The sequence below is a fragment of the Musca domestica genome, unplaced genomic scaffold (assembly GCF_030504385.1).
Source record: "Musca domestica strain aabys unplaced genomic scaffold, Musca_domestica.polishedcontigs.V.1.1 1, whole genome shotgun sequence".
NCBI lineage: Eukaryota > Metazoa > Arthropoda > Insecta > Diptera > Muscidae > Musca > Musca domestica.
In genome coordinates this window covers 5,381,261-5,401,196 of record NW_026712114.1, presented here as the reverse complement: position 1 = coordinate 5,401,196, position 19,936 = coordinate 5,381,261, and the positions used below count along the sequence as shown (strand labels likewise).

Below are 19,936 nucleotides of genomic sequence, written 5' to 3'. Positions count from 1 at the left end.
TATTCCAATTGCTCCACTATTCAAATTATTGAACTATCCTAACCAACCTATGAAAACAGAATGAATATTGTTCGTTATGGAAGCTCCTTATATAGGCCTTTTCGAAAAAACAAATGTGACAAAATTTACAACGAACAATATTTTACAAAGGTTCTGTTTCCAATAAATTACAAAATTATTTAAAGTAGTTTTGAGCAAAGTAAAAAGTAATAAAATATTTGTGTTATTGTAAAAACGCTACTGCTACAAGGCGCCATTTGCCGTTTTTGGATTTGATTTCTATTTGGCTGCTTGCTGCATATTTTGTTGTTGCTGTTGTTGTTTTTTAATGTTTTTGGTTTTGGAAAAATAATTAGAAACGCACTTAGTTGGTTATGAACAAATGAACGTGTGAACAATATGAAAGTGCTTATGTGAGTTTTTTTTTTTTTTTGGGGGGGGGGGGGGGGCAGAGAACAGTGGACCGGAAGGTAAAATTTTATCGAGAGTCTAAAGAATATGAGAAAGTATATATCCAGAAGAGAGGTCCATAACAATTTTGATTGGGCGCCATCTGACAAAAAATTAAGGTTTACTTTACTTTAAGGTTTAAGCGAAAAGAAGGGTTTATTAGACAATTTCAATAGCTAGTTTTTTTGTACGGAATGTATATTTTTTATACGGAGGGTATATTTTTTATACGGAGGGTATATTTTTTATACGGAGGGTATATTTTTTATATGGAGGGTATATTTCTATGTCGATTTAGCAATGTCCGTCCGTCTGTCCGTCTGTGGAAATCACTCTAGCTTCCGAACGAATTGAAGTATATTGATAAAATTTTACTCAAATGTATATTATGGCTACAGGACTTTTGGTATTGAAAATGGGCAATGTAGGTCCACGTTTTGGTATAGCCCCCATATAACGGTACCTCCCGATATTCGGTATTTTGATGATTTTAGCGACAATATTCATCGGAATTATTTCAAATTTGGTACTTGAAGTTCGAAATGGATATTACAGCCTAAAACAAAAAATGAGCCATGTAGGTCCACGTCTTCGTGTAGCCCCCATATAACGGTATCCCCCGATATTCGATATTTTGATGATTTTAGCGACATTATTCATCGGAATTGTTTCAAATTTGGTGTTGGAAGTTCGAAATGGATGCTACAGCCTAAGACAGAAAATGGGCCATGTAGGTCCACGTCTTCTTATAGCCCCCATATAACGTTACCTCTCGATATTCGGTATTTTGATGATTTTAGCGACATTATTTACCGGAATTGTTTCAAATTTCGCATTTGAAGTTCGTAATGGATGATACAGCTTCTGACAGAAAATTGTCTGTGCAGGTCCAACCCTTCGTATAGCCTTCATATAACCGTACCGTACGGAATATCGTATTTTGATGATTTTAGCGACATTATTCACCGGAATTGTTTCAAATTTCGCATTTGAAGTTCGAAATGGATACTACAGCCTATGACAGAAAATTGTCTGTGCAGGTCCACGTCTTCGTAAAGCCCCCACATAACAGTACCTCCCGATATTCGGTATTTTTATGATTTTAGCGGCATTATTTACAGGAATTGTTTCAAATTTGATATTTGAAGTTCGCAATGGATACTACATCCTAAGACAGAAAATGAGCCATGTAGGTCCACGTCTTCGTAAAGCCCCCATATGACGGTACCTCCCGATATTCGGTATTTTTGTGGTTTTAGCAACATTATTTACCGGACTTGTTTCAAATTTCGCATTTGAAGTTTGTAATGGATATTACAGCCTAAGACAGAAAATGGGACATGTAGGTCCACGTTTTCGTATAGCCCCCATATAACAATACCCCCGATAAACGGTATTTTGATGATTTTAGCAACATTATTCGCCGGAATTGTTTCAAATGTTGTATTTGAACTTCGTAATGGATACTACAGACTACGACAACAAATTGTCTGTGCAGGTCCACGTCTTCGTATAGCCCCCATATAACGGTACCTCCTGATATTCGGTACTTTGTTGATTCTAGTGACATTATTTACCGGAACTATTTCATATTTGGTATGTGAAGTTCGTAATGGATACTACAGCCTATGCCAGAAAATTGTCTGTGCAGGTCCACGTCTTGGTATAGCCCCCATGTAACGGTAGCTCCCGATATTCGGTATTTTGATGATTTTAGCGACATTATTTACCGGAATTATTTCAAGTTTTGTATTTGAAGTTCGTAATGGATGCTACAGACTATGGCAGAAAATGGTTTGTGCAGGTCCACGTTTTATAACCCCCATGGTACCTCCCCATATTCGGAATTTTGACGATTTTAGCTACTTTATAAACAGATTTGTTTTTAAGTTTCGCATTTGAATATTGTAATAGCTTATGACAAAAGTTGCCTATGCAGGGCCACGTCGTCGGATAGACTCTAATGTATTTTTAAGATTTTGACAGAATTTTTAACGGATTTTATTTTTTTGAAAATTGCCAATTTTGTACCAAAAGTTTTTTAATATTTTTTATTTTTATTATTCATATGTAATTTTTTTTATTATTTTTTTATTAATTTATTTACATTCCCCCACTGTGCCTTCTTACTTCTTATTACCCAATTTTGTGTTATGGCACATAGTTTTTTGTTAACTTTAATTAGCCGTATGTGCACTTTGGTTTTTTTATGCTTTCTTTCGTGCCTAGTTTAACTGCCTGCCAGCATGACTGAGCGCGGCATAATGCCTAGTCGCCTGACTGACTGATTGGCTGACTGACTGACTGCCGTTGATATCTAATTTTAAATGTCTGTCACAATTATTTAATGTTCCGCTGATGTCTAATGTGTATTTTTTTGTACATATTTTGGTTCCCACAGATATCAGCAGCAGCAACATCAACACCACAGTGCCAACAACAATTATTGACATTTTTTGGTGGCTTACTAGTGTTTTTTTGTCGTAGTTATCTTCCAGGAAATGGCAAAGTAAGAGAGGAATTAAAACCCCTCTGAATGGTCTTGTAGCTATTGTCTGCCTCTGTATTCTAGTAGTAATTTCTAGTTTTTAGAAGATTTCAGGATTTCTTAATTCAGAAGTTATCTATATGATATTTATACCCTCCACCATAGTATGGAGGGTATATTGAGTTTGTAATTCCGTTTGTAACACCTCGAAATATACATTTTAGAAGTTTATATATTCTTGATCAGCATAAAATTCTATGTAATTCTATCTAGCTTCCGAAGGAAATGAAGAAAGTTGATAAAAATTTACTCAAATTTGTATTATGCCTGCAGGACTTTTGGTATTGAAAATGGGCCACGTAGGTTCACATCTTCGTATAGCCCCCATATAACGGCTCCCCCCGATTTTCGGTATTTTGATTATTTTAGCTACATTATTTACCGGAATTGTTTCAAATTTCGCACTTGAAGTTCGTAATGGATGTTACAGCCTGTGACAGAAAATTGTCCGTGCAGGTCCACGTCTTCGTATAGCCTCTATATAACGGTACCCCCTGATATTCGGTATTTTGATGATTTTAGCGACATTATTTATCGGAATTATTTCAAATTTAGTATTTGAAGTTCCTTTTGTTTGTTTACAAACTGCTGGACTAAGAATGTTTTCTCATCCGTGACGGAAAAAACCAAATTCGTCAGTTCACCACTTTCGGCCACTTTCGAAGCAACTCTTTAGCTCTTTTGAGTTTATTTTCTTCGTGTTGAGGTGTAAGTTCTTTTACTTTTTGAAATTTCAATGGCTTTACCTCGAGCTTATTTTTCAACACATGCCGAATGGAATATTGCGATATGTTCAGCTCACGAGCCATTTTTTCGGCCACTGCGACGAGGGTTTCGGTCAGGTCTGGTAGCCACGTTTTCTGCCTATTGAATACCTCCAAAAGATATTTAAGTCATATAATGTCATTAAAATGTCTTCATTTATAGAAAACTTCTTCGTTATAACCCCCCTTTTAAAACCTGCAGGTGACCCTTTGCTATTACCAAATTTCACGATGGCCATCAATATTTTTCCGTTGAACTCGTCACTCTTATGGCGTTCTATTTTTTTATTTTTAGTTAACCAATTTGTCTTCTGTAGGTCTTCTCGAACATGCAACGTGTTGTAATGTGCTGTCTTGGTACTAACAACAACAGTTCGGCAACATTGGCTGTTTTAAATTTAAACTTTGACCCCAAAATAAAAAAAAAACGTAACACCGCAAATGATTATCAGCCAATATGTTTTTGGGTTTGTTGTTGTTGATTCTTTCTTTTGATGTTGTTTTTTTGTTGTAGTTAAGTTTTCATGGAACAAGTCATGTCAGTTTTCAGACTACCTTCCCTTCCTCCTTCTCCTCTCTCACATTCGATGATTGTTCTGTATGTTTTTTTTTTTTTTTTTGTTTTTTGTTGAAAATAGCCAAGCCTTTATTTTACAGTTTCGATTTTGTTGCGGCTTTTTAAAACAGTTTAGGTTTTTTTCCAGACGTTTTTTTGGTTTATCGGGGGCCTACATGTAAGTGTATGCATGTATGTGCGAGGCTATGACTATGTCTGTTGTCATCCATCCTATCACATCGAACGAGGTATCAAACTGGCTGCGCCTATTTTAACCTTTTGATCTTTTTGCATTTCGAATTTTGGTTCGGTTCGTCATTGCTGTGGCAAGAAATTTATTGGATGTTGTTGTGGAGAACAACAAAATTGTTCGTTAATGTTGTTGTTTTCTTGGTATGAGCCACCGAAAGGTATTGTAAATTTTACATCATCCTTATTTTCGTAACATGCAAAGGCACCACATGTATGTGGTTCAATGTCATTTATTGACCAGTCAGCCATCCTACCTTTGTGGACTATTCCTTCCTCTCTCTGCCTTCTCTAGATGAAGAAATACCCTGGCAAAAGGGGTTAACTTGTAAATAGCGATACAGTAATTGTAGTTTTTTACTTGAGGCTGAACCCTTTACTAAATTAATGTAGAAGAATTACGGTTTATAGCTAAAAAAAAAATCTCCTGAAGGTCCTCTATAGCTGTGAGGCCATCCATAGCTAAAAGATCGCTTATATAATTGGTTGTCATCCAGGGGGTCCACTTGAACTTGAAATTAATATACAAGAATTAGGCTGTATAGCTAAAAGATCTCCTGGATCTCCTCTCTGGCTTAAAGGTTATCTATAGCTATAAGATCGCCTTTATACTTGAGAGTCATCCAAGGGATCCTCTTTAACTTGAAGTTATTCCAGCGATTTTATTTAGTTAGAGGACCTCCTAGAATGCCTTCTAAAGGGATTCCATCGCTAGAAGACCTTCTACAGGTATTTCATATTCAGAAGATCATTTAGAGATCATCTATCTATCAGAAGATCATTTAGAGATCATCTATCAAGAGAACTTTTATAATTAGACAACATTTTAGAAGTATTCCACACCCAGAAGAACTCCTAAAGGTAACTAGAAACCCTACCAGAAGTCTCCTAAAGCTAGAAGGCCCTTTAATGGTCTTTTATATTCAAAAGATCTCCAAGAGGTCCTTAACATCAAGAAAACCTCTTGGAGTTCTTATTTAGCGAAAAGTTCCTCTAGTTATCCTGTATGGCTGCAAGCCATTCCAGAATCCTTCATTAACAAATAGTCATCCTAAGGGCCCTCTAAAGCTAGAAATATCTAAGAGATCCTAAATAGTTCGAAGACCATCTTCGTCCACAGCTAGAATACTTCCTAGGTATTTTTTATTTGGCTAAAAGTTCCCCTAGTTGTCCTGTATTGCTGGAAGCCATCCCAGAATCCTTTCTTAACAAGAAGTCTTCTGAGGGGCCCTTTAAAGCTAGAAATCTCTAAGAGAGCCTAAATAGTTAGAACATCTTCTTTTTCTACAGCTAGAATACTTCCTGGAGATTTTTTAAAGCAAGCAGATCTTTAATAGTTCTTCTATATTATTTTGAAGACCCCAAAAAGGCCCTGTATAACTAGAAGAACTATCAAATGTCCAGTAGTTAAAAAATCTCCAAGAGATCCTTTATAGTTAGAAGATCTCCTTCTTCTACAGGTAGAAAGAATTCCACCTAGGATCTTCAAGCTAGAAGACCTTCAATAGATTTCTATATCTTCAAGACCGCTAGAAGACCTCCGGGAAATACAGCAATTTTATGTAGTTAAAATACCCCAATAAGGCCCTTCAAAGTTAGAAGACCAATGAGATGTGCTGTATAGTTAGAAATTTTCAGTGTTTCTTCTATAAGAGGGTCTTTATAGTTGGCAGACCTCCAACAGGTCAGATCTTTAATAGGTCTTCTATACTTTGAAGACCCCTAAAAGGCCCTGTATAACCAGAATAACTACCAAATGTCCAGTAGTTAAAAAATCTCCAAGATATCCCTTAGGGTTAGAAGAACGTCTTCTACATTTTCTACAGGTAGAAAGAATACGTCCTAGGGTCATCAAACTAGAAGACCTTCAATAGATTTCTTCAAGACCGTCAGAAGACTTCCCGGATATATAGCTATTTTAAAATAGCTAAAATACCCAAATAAGACCCTTCCAAGACAAGACCCGTGAGCGGTGCTGTATAGTTAGAAATCTTCAGTGGTTCTTCTATAATTAGAGGACCGCAAAGAGGGAATTTATAGTTGGTAGACCTCCAACAGGTCCTTTTTAGTTAGAAGACCCTGCAAGGAAGTTTGTCCAAACTCCTAGAGGCAGACGAACAAAATGTCTTCTATAGTCAAAAGACTTCAATGATTGAAAATCCTCCTTTAAACGGGGACTATATTTGTCCAAATTTTTCAGGAGCTCTCAGTCTTTCAAAGTTGGATTTCTTATATCATACTTTAACATGCCTGACGCTGATCTTTTAATAATATTTTTAAGGTCTCTCAAGTCTTTAAACCTACATAGAGTTTGAAACCCCAAAATTTGCATTTTTTTATTAAATAATGCTTCTCAGGGGCCCTGAGGCTTTTAGTTTTTTTTTTTAATAAATCTCAAAGAAATTCAGACCTTTAATAGTGAATGTTTTAAAAAAGATTGCTCCGGAACTCTCTGGCCTTTAAACGTGCATTTTTTTAAATAAATTTTCAAGGAATCTAGGTCTCATAAGTTTGGATTTTTAAACAATATTTTTAATGGACTCTGAGGCCTTTAAACGAAAGTCTCCTATAGCTAGAAGGACTCTTAGTGGTATTCTATATCCAAAAGAGCTCCAAGATGTCCTCAATATCATGAATTTCTCCCAGAGGCCTTCTTTAGCTTGAAGTTCTCCTCCCGGAAGTACAGCAATTTTAAATATGGCTAAAATACAATAAAGGGGTCCCTCGAAGTTAGAAGACCCATGAGAGGTGCTGTATAGTTAGAAACCTTCAGTGGATCTACCATAAGTAGAGGACCGCTAAGCGGTTTTTATAGTATGTTGGCCTCCAACAGTTCATTTATAGCTAAAAGTCTTTGGAGGGGTTTCCCATCTACTACAGCTAGAATACTTCCAAGGGAGCTTAAAGTTAGAAGATCTTCAATAGTATTGTTATATCTTCAAGACCGCAGGAAGGACTTCTCGAAACCCCCAATAAGACCCTTCTTGGATGCTCCTTTAATTAGAGAAGCAACGGTTCATTTTTGGCTAGAAGCTTTTGAAGGTGTTTCCCAACTCCTTGAGGTCCTCTAGAGGTGGACATAATTCATGACGTTCTATAGTCAAAAGATCTCAATAATTGGAAATCCTCTCAACCCTTTGAGGGTGGATTTTTTAAATAATATGATTTGTCTCTGAAACCTATAAACATGAATTTTTCAAATCATTTTCAGGAATTCTCTCACACCATTTAACGGACATTTTTAAACTCATTTCAAGGTCTCTCAGGCCTTTGAATGTGGATTTCTTAAATATATTTCAGGGTATCTCAGGCCTTTGTGGTTGGTTTTTAAAATAACATTTCTCATTTTTCTAGGCCTCTCAGGTTTCAGATAATTTCAAGGACTTTGAGACCCTAAAATTTGAATTTTTTAAATAATGCTTGTCATGGGCCCAGGAGCTTTTATAATTATTTTTTAATAAATCTCACAGAATCTCAAGCCTTTGAACGTGAATTTTTTAAATATTTTTTTAGAATATTTTTGTAGGAACTCTCAGAACTTTAAAAGTGATTTTTTTATAATCTATTTTAGGTCCTCTCAGACCTTTTAGTGTGGATTTGTTAAACAATATTTCTCCTTCAAAACTACATTTATTAAACAATATTTTTTAGGGACCCTCAGGCATTTTAACATGATTTTTTTTTTTTTTTAAATATGAATTTAAATTCATTCATTGGACTTTTTTAATATTTGTAGGTCTATGTAAAGAGGGAATAGAGGTTCTCCACGAAAAAAAAAAAACTATTTAGCCCTCATATAACATTTCCAATTTTGTGTTGTGTCGCCCTCTCTTTTTCCTCCTGATCCCCTCGCCAACGCATTTTTTTCAACCACTACAATTCTAATTCGTACATTTCGCATAAATTTCGTTTATTTAATTTAACTTTAAGCTATGCCAAATGCAACAAACATGATGGCTGGCTGGCGCCTGTGTTTTATCCAAAACGAAAGTGTGAATGCTAAGGGTCATGGAAAATGTAGCCCACTGTGGACTAGGGAGGGGGTAGTTGGAGAACAAAGAAGGAGGAATATGTCACCAGTTATTGCATGTGCAGAAACAATGGTTGGAATGGCTGGCTACGTAATCGTTGACCCTCTCCTGTTGCAGTGGCAGAAGTAGTAGCAGCAACAATAACACCAGGGTTTACTGGCATGACATGATGGGGTTGGGGTTGGGGTTGATGTCTGCACTGGGTGGCCATCACCATCGACCAACCCTCCTCGGTTGTTTAGAGAACCCTAGTTGTTTTGTATCGATTTTGTGTAAAACGCTTTTGTTGTTGTTGTTGCTGCTATTGTTCTTGTTCTCTGCATGCAGACTAATTTATGTTCGAATGTCTGACAGAAGCGTGCCACCGATTATTGCGGCAATCAAATAGAAATGAAAAAAAAAACGGGTTACCAGATAAAAGTAACGACTAAAAGGAAATGACATGAGGAGGTATTTATGGGGAAAGGGGGAGAGTTTTTGGTCGGAAATTATCATAGGTAAGTACCAGGTCCTCCAGAGAGATCAGCAAGTCTTCTTATATAGAATATGTAAGAGATGTAAGTCGTCAGTATAAAAGCAACTGATTTTCGTTTAAGAATAGCTGGTTTTCGGTATGAGAAGACCAATTGCTCTTCGGTATGAGAAGACCAATAGCTCTTCTAGGAGAAGACCTTCAGCTCTTCTAGGAGAAGACCTTCAGCTCTTCTAGGAGAAGACCTTCAGCTCTTCTAGGAGAAGACCTTCAGCTCTTCTAGGAGAAGACCTTTAGCTCTTCTAGGAGAAGACCTTCAGCTCTTCTAGGAGAAGACCTTCAGCTCTTCTAGGAGAAGACCTTCAGCTCTTCTAGGAGAAGACCTTCAGCTCTTCTAGGAGAAGACCTTCAGCTCTTCTAGGAGAAGACCTTCATCTCTTCTAGGAGAAGACCTTCATCTCTTCTAGGAGAAGACCTTCAGCTCTTCTAGGAGAAGACCTTCAGCTCTTCTAGGAGAAGAACTTCAGCTCTTCTAGAAGAGATTCAGCTCTTCTAGGAGAAGAGATTCAGCTCTTCTAGGAGAAGACCTTCAGCTCTTCTAGGAGAAGAGATTCAGCTCTTCTAGGAGAAGAGATTCAGCTCTTCTAGGAGAAGAGATTCAGCTCTTCTAGGAGAAGAGATTCAGCTCTTCTATGAGAAAACTCTCAGCTCTTTTAGGAAAAGTCATTAAGCGCTTCTGTGAGAAGAGTTTCTCCTCTTCTCGGAAAATACCTTCTGCTGTGTTCGGAAGAGACTTTCTGATCCTCTCACAGAAGACTATAAAGACCTGGTCTGTTCTTCTATGAGAAGACCTCATCTGCTCTTCTAGGAGAGGACCTTCAGCTCTTCTAAGAGAAGACCTTCAGCTCTTCTAGGAGAAGACCTTCAACTCTTCTAGGAGAAGATCTTCAGCTCTTCTAGGAGAAGACCTTCAACTCTCCTAGGAGAAGAACTTCAATTCTTCTAGGATAATATCTTCAGTTCTTCAATGAGAAAACTTTCAGCTCTTTTAGGAGAAGACCTTTAGCTGTTGGAGAAGATCTTAAGTTTTTCTATGAGAAAACATTCAGCTCTTTTAGGAAAAGTCATTCAGCGCTTCTGTGAGAGGAGTTTCTCCTCTTCTCGGAAAATGCCTTCTGCTGTATTCGGAAGAGAAAGACCTTCTGGTTTTTATGAGAAACTCTTCTGTTCTTCTCGGAGAAAACTATGAGAAGACCTGATCTGCTCTTCTTCTCTTCTATGAAAACAATACCTCCTGCTCTTCTTCTCTTATAATTAATTGCACTTATGCCTAAGCATAGTTGTCGTATCGTCATGGTGATATTGTGCGATGGCGAAGAAGATGATGATGATTATGGATTGTGGATTGTGGATGGACGTTTCAAAGTGCAGCTAGTTCTGCCTGCCAGGGGCTTTTTGTCATTCAATTAAGTTCTAATTTAATCTCATTTGCTGTTCTTGATGTGGCTGAATTTATGGGGCTCTCTTTCTGTGTGTGCTATTGTGTGTGGGCATTGATGCGTGTGGGTGTTTTATAGAGGGTACTTGACATGATTTTTCCAACATACATGGCTTTCTTTCACATTGTTTTGTCCTGCCTCCACCCTCCTCTCCCTTGATTTCTCTTATTCGTCAGCCTCATCTAATTTTTAATAAGCTTCTCACATACAGATTTAATTGCTACTTGACATTATGAGCAAAATATAACGACCCTCGTGGTTCATTGGCGGGCGTATGTTTTATTGGCTCCGCTCTGGGGGTCTTGGAAGCTTTCTGTTAACCAATACTTGTGCCAAATGTGTGAGTGGGAATTTTTCTTGACTTGCCTTTGTTCCATATGGAATTCTTTAAGATTTTCTAATTGTTTTCTGGGGAGATGGGAGAAACATTTACTTGTCATCAATGCGTACTTGACACCAATTTTTGGCACAACCCTCGTAAAGTGAATAGAGGGGTGGATGAGGCCCTTTTTCCTTATATTTTCTTGAATTGCTGCTGCTTTTATTTTAAATTGCCTTTTGCAGTAATTTGATCTCTCCGATTTGCTTGGTAAAAGCAAGACGTCTTGCAATTGAGTAAAGTGCAGCGCTTTCAGTTCAGTTCCTACCTGCAATTAACTTGTTTCTGGTTCTTCCCTGTTGGATATTTTTGTTGTTGTTGCACTGGTATTTTATTTTATTCTTGTCTACGTTTTCTGTTTTTTTTTTTTTTTTCGAAGACAGCTGAGTGCAATTGCAAGCAAACTTGAACCACTTTTTTCATTAAACTTTTTATATTTTCGTTGGTGTGCATTTGCTTGGCTCATGGACTTTGCAACAGATTCTTAAATTGCACAGTGGGACAAAATGGGGGGGGGAAATTTAAAAAATTTTTGCTGAGTGAAGGTCTTAAGAGGAAATTTATAGAAACTTTTGCTCATCCGATGTCCAGGACAGAGGGACAAAATTGGTGATTTAACCACCCCCTCCCCCCAAATTTTACAGAACTCGTAAATATTATCGACTTGCAAGTGCCCGCTACTTCATCTGCAAAAAGTTCAATTTTAGATTCGCTGAGTGGAGGTCTTAAGAGGGAATTTATAGAAACTCTTGCTCATCCGATGTCCAGGACAGAGGGTCGAAATTGGTGATTTAACCATCCCCTACTCCCAAATTTTACAGAACTCGGAAATATAGTCGACTTGCAAGTGGCCGCTACTTCATCAGCAAAAAGTTCAATTTTAAATTCGTTTGAACTGTTTGCGTTAGCCATTTTAGTAGCCCAATTTGTCTGTCCAGAACTAGTTTAACGTCTCCATATGTAAACTGTAGAAACCAAGGTTACTCTTGGTTAATACTAAATTTTCGATTTTCATCTCTACCCAACACTCAATGGCACATTTTGCACTTTTCGTACGTTAGTACGCATTTCCAAAACCACCTAGTTTTCTCAACTACAGACACTCACAGTGACATTCATACCAAATTTCAGGATTTCAGCTCTATTCCTTCACGCAATAACAGATTCAGTACTGTTTAGTACTTTTCGTGCAATTATAACACACATTTCCCAAAACCACCTCCATATCTCAAATCCAGATACCAACAGAGACCTCAATATCAAATTTGAGGATTCCAGCCATAGCCTTCCAACCAATACCAAATTTCACACCATTTAGTATTTTCGTACAAATATAGGACACATATGGTTCCAAATATAGTACCAAATGGTTCCAAATATAGTACTATTTAAAACTATTCGTATAATTATAGTACATATATCCAAAACTAGCTCCAACTTTCAATTCTAGACTCCAACAGTGACATCCATTTAAAATATCAGGATTTCAGCTCTATTCCTTCACTCAATATCAGATCTAGTACCATTTAGTACTTTTTTTTACAATTATAAACACATTTCCCAAAACCACCTCCATATCTCAATTCCAGATACCAACAGAGACCTCAATATCAAATTTGAGGATTTCAGCCATACCCTTCCACCCAATACCAAATTTCGCACCATTCAGTATTTTCATACACATAATTTCACAATTTTATCTATTCCTTCATCCAATACCAAATTTAGTACTTTTCGTACAATGATTGTACACATCTGCGAAACCACCCCCATATGTCCAGGCTACACATGAACAGCGACCCCAATACCAAATGTTCGTTTTCAAGCATTGTCGGTTCACCCAATACCAAATGGTGCCAAATTTAGAACTACTTAAAATTATTCGTATAATTATAGTACGTATATCCAATTCGTAGTACGTATATTCAATTCCCGACACCAACTGTGACATCCATTTAAAATTTCAGGGTTTCAGCTCTATTCCTTCAATCAATACCAGATTTTGTACCACTTAGTACTTTTCGTGCAATTATAGTACACATTTCCAAAACCACCTCCATATCTCAATTCCAGACACCAACAGTGACCTCAATATCAAATTTGAGGATTTCAGCCATATCCTTCACCCAATACTAAATTTCGCACTATTTAGTACTTTTCGTACAAATATAGGACACATAAAAAATTTAAATACCAAATTTCACAATTTTATCTATTCCTTCATCCAATACCAAATTAAGTATCATTTAGTTTCGTACAATGATTGTACACATCTCCGAAACCACGCCCATATGTCCAGGCTACACATGAACAGCGACCCCAATACCAAATGGTCGTTTTCAAGCACTATCGGTTCACCCGATAGCACCAAATGGTGCCAAATATAGTACTATTTAAAACTTTTCGTATAATTATAGTACGTATATTCAAAACTAGCTCCAAATTTCAATTCCAGACACCAACAGTGACATCCATTTAAAAATTTCAGGATTTCAGCTCTATTCCTTCACTTAATACCAGATTTAGTACCACTTTGTACTTTTCCTACAATTATACGACACATTTCCAAAACCACCTCCATATCTCAATTCCAGACACCAACAGTGACATCCATATTAAATTTCAGGATTTCAGCCCTATTCCTTAACTCAATACAAGAATTAGTACTTTTCGTACAATTATAGACACATTTCAGTATCGAGACTTTAGTATCGAATTTGATGATTCCAGTCGTATCATTTCACAACGAATTTCATATTTTACTGATCGGATCCATAATACCAAATGGTACCATTTTAAACATTTTTAGTACCATTTTGGAACTTTTCGGTAACCTTAAAGTTCGAATTTCTAAAAATTCTTCGGCACATCTATCCTGCACTCCAGCAGTGACTTTCATGCTAAATTTCCGAATTATAGTTCATTACGTTCTATTTTAGTACTTTTCGTTCAATTTTAGTACTTTTCGTTCAATTTTAGTACGAAATTCCAAAAAAAAAAAAAAAAAAAAACAATTCGTACGCACCAATTCATACTTCAAACTTATGTTACTACCTTGATTCTTAAACCAAATTTCAAGTTTTTAGCCATACCCACACGTTCACATAATTCCAAATGGTACCATTTTAGAAGTTTAGTACCATTTTAGAACTTTTCGTTACCTTAAAATTTGAATTTCAAATGATTCTTCGGTACATCTATCCTTCACTTCAATAGTGACTTTCATTCCAAATTTCATAATTTCAGCTCATTCCGTTCTATTTTCCTTCCGATACTCGGTATTTTTTATGATTTGTGCGACATTATTCACCGGAATTGTTTCAAATGTGGTATTTGAAATTCGTACTGGATACTACAGCCTATGACAAAAAAATTTCGTAAGCAGGTCCACGTCTTCGTATAGTCTCCATATAAGAGTTTTAATTTAAATGGTAGGTTTTTTTTTTTTTTTTTTTTTTTTTTTTTTTTTTTTTTTTTTTTTTTTTTTTGAAAAATTTCAAGTTCCTTCCAAACGGTGGAGGGCATTAAAAGTTCGGCCCGTCTTGTTTTAATTTTACCCTACCACCACCACAAGGTGGTCAGGGTATTATGTATTTTTGCATTTGTTTGTAGCAGGCAAAAGGAAACGAGATAGACCCATAGTTTCTTTTGATGATCTGCATAGAATCACATTCTGAGCCGATTTATGCATGTCCGACCGTCTGTCCATGTATTTTTGTAAACAAAGTGCAGTTCGATGATGAAATTTTGCACAAATCATTTGTTTGGCCCAAGGACGAACCCTATTGAAATTGGAGATGATCGGTCAAAATTTAGATTTAGCTCTCATATATATCTTCGTCCGATTTGCCTTTTATTGTGCACCAAACGTGTAATATCAGCCATATCACATAACACATACAACCAAATTCGGCCTGAAAATAAGTATGCCAAATTTGATCGAAATCGGTTCAGATATAGCTATAGCTCCCATATATATTGTTCATCCGATTTGCTATTTTGGTCCTCCGCAGTCGTAATATGCACTCTGTAACAACAATATTTGGGGAAATATATCAAATACAGCTCAGAAATTTCTTTGCCAAATTTTATCGAGATCGGTTTCTATTTGGATATAGCTCCCGTATATAACTTTGTCCGATTTTCATTTTATAGTGCACCAAACGTCTAATATTTGTCCAAATGGGATGGAATTTGGCACTTACGACCGAATTGAGTCTAGAAGCTAGTATGCGAAATTTGGTTTGAAAATAAGTACACCAAATTTGATCGAAATCGGTTCAGATATAGCTATAGCTCCCATATATATAGTGTTCATCCGATTTGTTATTTTAGTCCACCGCAGCCGTAATATGCACTCTATAACAACAATATTTGGGGAAATATATCAAATACAGGCCAGAAATACATTTGCTAAATTTTATCTAGATCGGTTCCATTTTGGATATAGCTCCCAAATATAACTTCGTCCGATTTACCTTTTATTGTGCACCAAACGTCTAATATTTGACCAAATGGGATGGAATTTAGCACTTACAACCGAATTGAATCTAGAAGCTAGTATGTCAAATTTTGTGAAGATCGGTTCAGATATAGCTATAGCTCCCATATATAATGTTCATCCAATACAAGTCCGAATTTAAAAGATACAAATGCTTCGGCATATTTAGTCTTTTGAACTTTAAATTACAATTATGATCATAACGTGTGTGATTAAATTCTCCCATAAAATCGTTTAATTGTTATGTTGAGCTCTACTAAATTAGCAAAGAGCTGTAGGGTATCATAAAGTCGATCCCGCCTGACTTTAGGACTTTCTTAACTGGATTTTTTTAAATTTTAAATTTCGACCCGGCCTGTTTTAATTTTTTTATTAATTTTAAATATCCTTCCATTTTTTTGATCTCCTGTTCTTATATCTCTTTGAGTTTTTGAAAAAGTGCGCATCAATTTCGCCTTTTCCCCTTTTTTGGTAGAGAAATGCATTCCCCCCTCTTGTGTTCTTTATAAATGAATGGAACGAATGAAGTTGTATGACTTCATTGATTCAAAAGCCTGTTTGTTTTTCTTAACCCTGATTGAATTTCTTCCTGCCATTTGTTTTGTTTTTGTTTTTTTTTTTTTTTACTTCTTGAATAATCTTTTATCCTCATCTTCTCTGCTTCCTTTTTTCCTTTACCCCTCAAATGGCTTATAACTTTAATTTCTTAATAATCCCAATTTTTTCATGTTTTCCTGTTTCTCGTTTTTTTCGTCTTTTGCAGCACTGACGGTTCCGAATCGCCCACATTGGCTGAATCCGATGCAGATGGTCACGATAAGCCACGCGTTAAATATGGCGAATTAGTTATATTGGGGTAAGTAAAGTTGATTATTTTTTTCAAGTTAAGATTTAATGAAGAAAATTTACTGAAAGTTTGGTTAACAAAAATATATGAAAAAGTGTTAATGTATCATTAACCCCTTGGGGGGAGGTTTTTATGATCCAAACATCATCAGAATATTTTGTCAGTGGTTATTTATAATTTTTCTGAAAAATGGTTAATTACCGGTTTTGAAAAAAGTTGATCGCTAATGGTTTTTGAAAACATATTTGGAAATGTGGTTAAAGTTACCCAATGAACAAAGCCATAGTTCTATCACTGGGTCAGTTAATTTTTGGTAATTGAATTAAACCACCTATTTCTACTAAACGGAATCCTAAAATGTATGTAGGTTATGAAGCTCATATTACGGTTCATATTTTATGAAGATAATATCTCATTAGGATGTGGCCGGATGTTGCGGTTTAAACAAAAAGTAAACAGCTATTATTAAAAACATCTTTTATGGTTAAAGCCGTACTATGTGTGAGTTTGGGCAAAAATCTCCAACAAATCATCATTTTAGAGGGTCGACGTGAAAGATAAAAATATTCTTCATCAAATTTTACCATAAGTCACCAAAGAGAAGAAATCTCTATTTCCATTGTATGCCAAAATATTTTTGCATCAATATTTCGAAAAAAAAAAACCAAAAGAAATGGTTCGTAAATTAAAGAAGCGACTTCATCTGATCGAAACCCGCGTCGCAGTGGCCGAAAAATGGCTCGTGAACTGAAAAAATGGATCCATTCGGCAAATTTTGAAAAATGAGCTCGGGGTGAAGCCATTGAAATTCCAAAAAGTACAAGAACTTACACCGCACCAGAAAGAAAATAGACTCAAAAGAGCTTAAGAGTTGCTTCGTTTGGCCGTAAGTGGTGAACTGTCGAATTTTGTTTTCTCCATCTCCGATGAGAAAACATTCGATGTCCAGCAGTTTTTATACCCTACAACACTATGTGTTGGGGGTATTATAAGTTTGATTGGGCCAGAATTTATGTAACACCTCGAAATATTGGTTTCCCATATAGGAAAGTATATATGGATCTTCCTAGCTCGCCGAGCTGAGTCGATCTAGCTATGTATGTCCGTCCGTCCGTCTGTCCGTCTGTCCGTCTGTCCGTCTGTCCATGTTAATTTGTAATCACTCTACAGGTCGCAATTATGGCCCGATCTTCACGAAATTTAAAATGTAGGTGGGGTTAATGTCACAATAGAACCCTATTTCTTTTGGAGATGATCGCCAAATGTTTAGGGGTTGAAATGGACCAAATACTGAAAAAATGTCGTATTTTGCAGTAGCTATACAGGTCGCAATTATAGACCAATCGACGCGGAATTTCGCATGTAGCTAGAGTTTAGGACGGGGAAGAAGCCTACCAATTTGGATGGTCATCGGATAATAATTAGCGGCTAAAATAGACCATATCTTTTTTGTTGAAAAAATTCAAAATTTTTCATTAAACCGCGAATATTTTAAATCCCGGCGAAACCACAAAGCCATGACAAGGTTACTTCTGATCTTTACATTGATGTTAAGATCCAACAAATCGAATATATAGCAAAATATGTGCGATATATATGTCTATCAAAGAAGATATGCTTGAAAGATCTATTTTATGTCGAGAACGGCTTAACTGATTTCGACAGTTCTCATTAATTCAGAATGGCCTCTTGGCAGGAAAGAAAAAACGCCTAAAATATCGCATAAAAAACATCTCTCTGAAGATGAAAATATTGATTTTGTAAATTTTCTCATGTTTTTTCAATTTTGTCATATTTTTGGCATATTTTCATTTTGAATTAAACATTTGGTAATATTTCTACAGCTAACAAAACTAAGTAGTTAGGATATCAATATATCATATACAGATCGCATTTATGGCCCGATCCTTACAAAATTTTGCATGGGGATAAGATGAGGGTCAGAATAGAAGCCTACTCTTTTTGGAGATGATCGCCATATATTTAGGGGTTGAAATGGACCAAAAAAACTGCAAAATTGTCAGCCGGTCGTAATTATCGCCAGATCCTCAGGCATATTTGTATGGGGGTTACCGGACATTGCAAAAGCCAAGCAATTTTGGATGGCCATCCAAAAATATTCACTGTGTGAAATAGTTTGCCAACTTTTGTCGACAAAATACGAAAATGTCCATTACGGTGACTTCTTGGAGAATTCACAAATACAGGAAAGACGCACTTCTGACTATTTCATTAACGCTGATTTCATTGAAGAATATAGTCAAATGTCTGTATCTCATATAGATGCGTTTCAGTCAAAAACCAATAATAAATGTTAATGTTTTGCCACTTCTGAGAGATTATGGGTCTTTGAGAAATATTGGTTCCAGATCTAGGAAGACCATTTACGTGCAACATCTACCAATAAATTGGAAATGGGCAAATTAGTTTAAGTTGCTATTATTCGAAAATTAGAGAACGAAACCTGATGGTTTTCTTTTATTATTTGTCACAATATCTTGTGGAATTCTTTCGAGTATCTCGCCTATATAAACTGTATCGTTTATTGTAGTGTTGTAGGGTATTCAACGGTCGGCCCCGCTCGACTGTAGCCTTTGCTTACTTGTTTAAACAAACAAAATGATCGTGTTTACTTGCCAAAGAGGTCAGCTGAAAATGTGCACCTTTGGTTGGCCACCAGAACTCAAGCGTCGGCCATGGTGATGGTGTGGGCCGCAATAACAGCCGACCGTCGACCGTGGCATCTGAATAAATGCCGAATATTATCGCGAAAATATTCTGGAGGGTGTATAAAAGCTTTGGGCACGCAAACATTTTGACCGCAGAACTTGGACATTCCAACAGGACTCAGCACCATCGCACTCAGCCTGCACCACCCAAGAATGGTTACAAAATGATTTTCCTCGCTTCATTTCCAGCTCACAATGGCCACCAAAATCTCCAGATACCAATCCGCAAGCCAGCGCTTCGCCGGGAATGGACCAAAATACCGCAGAGCAACATTCAGGCACCGTGTGACGGTTTCATTGGCCTTTTGAAAGCCATAATTCATGCCAAAGGTGACCAAATCGAACAAATTTAAACTTATTCTAACATTTGATGCTATTTCCGACATTTTTTGCTATCATCCAAATTTACCTTAGCCACAGAAGGTTTTAAAACCTGGGAAAAGTACTTTGAGATCTTCAAGACCTGATGGATTCTTTTAATGGTATTCTTTCCAAAAAAAAAAAAAGGAAATAAAAAGAACTTCCTCCGTTAAACGATCGCTATATTATAGCCGGTTTCCCTAGATTACTTCCCATCGCAAACAAGAGCCCTAAAGAAACTTCAGAATCTAAAGAAACTTCAGAAAGGGTATCTGAAGCTCATTTAGAAGTTATTGCAAATATACAAAGGAGCTTCTTCATCTTTAAAACAATTAAAAACCTTTGAGAAGCGTTCTACTACAAAAAAAAACCTCTAGCGCAGGTCTTTATACTTTAGAAAAACTTCTAAAAATGTTTGACCTATAAATGACATCTGGAATATCTCCTCTAATGAAAGAACTCTGTTCGGTATTTTATATGCACAAAATTTAGAGGTGATCTTCTTTACATAGAAGACCTTTGAAAGCCTCTCCATCTATAGTAGTCCTTTG

The 19,936-nt window shown here is 36.4% G+C and overlaps 1 protein-coding gene across 2 annotated transcripts in view; it reads left to right on the top strand.

Annotated features, from left to right (window-relative positions):
* The window catches only part of LOC101889032 (protein pellino), a 104,837-nt gene that overhangs the window by 65,646 nt on the left and 19,255 nt on the right, over positions 1–19,936 (top strand). For both annotated transcript variants that reach the window (XM_059118107.1, XM_059118111.1), the window contains exon 3: positions 16,213–16,305. In XM_059118107.1, coding sequence (XP_058974090.1) covers positions 16,213–16,305 — 93 coding nt within the window. The remainder of the gene's footprint in view (positions 1–16,212; positions 16,306–19,936) is intronic.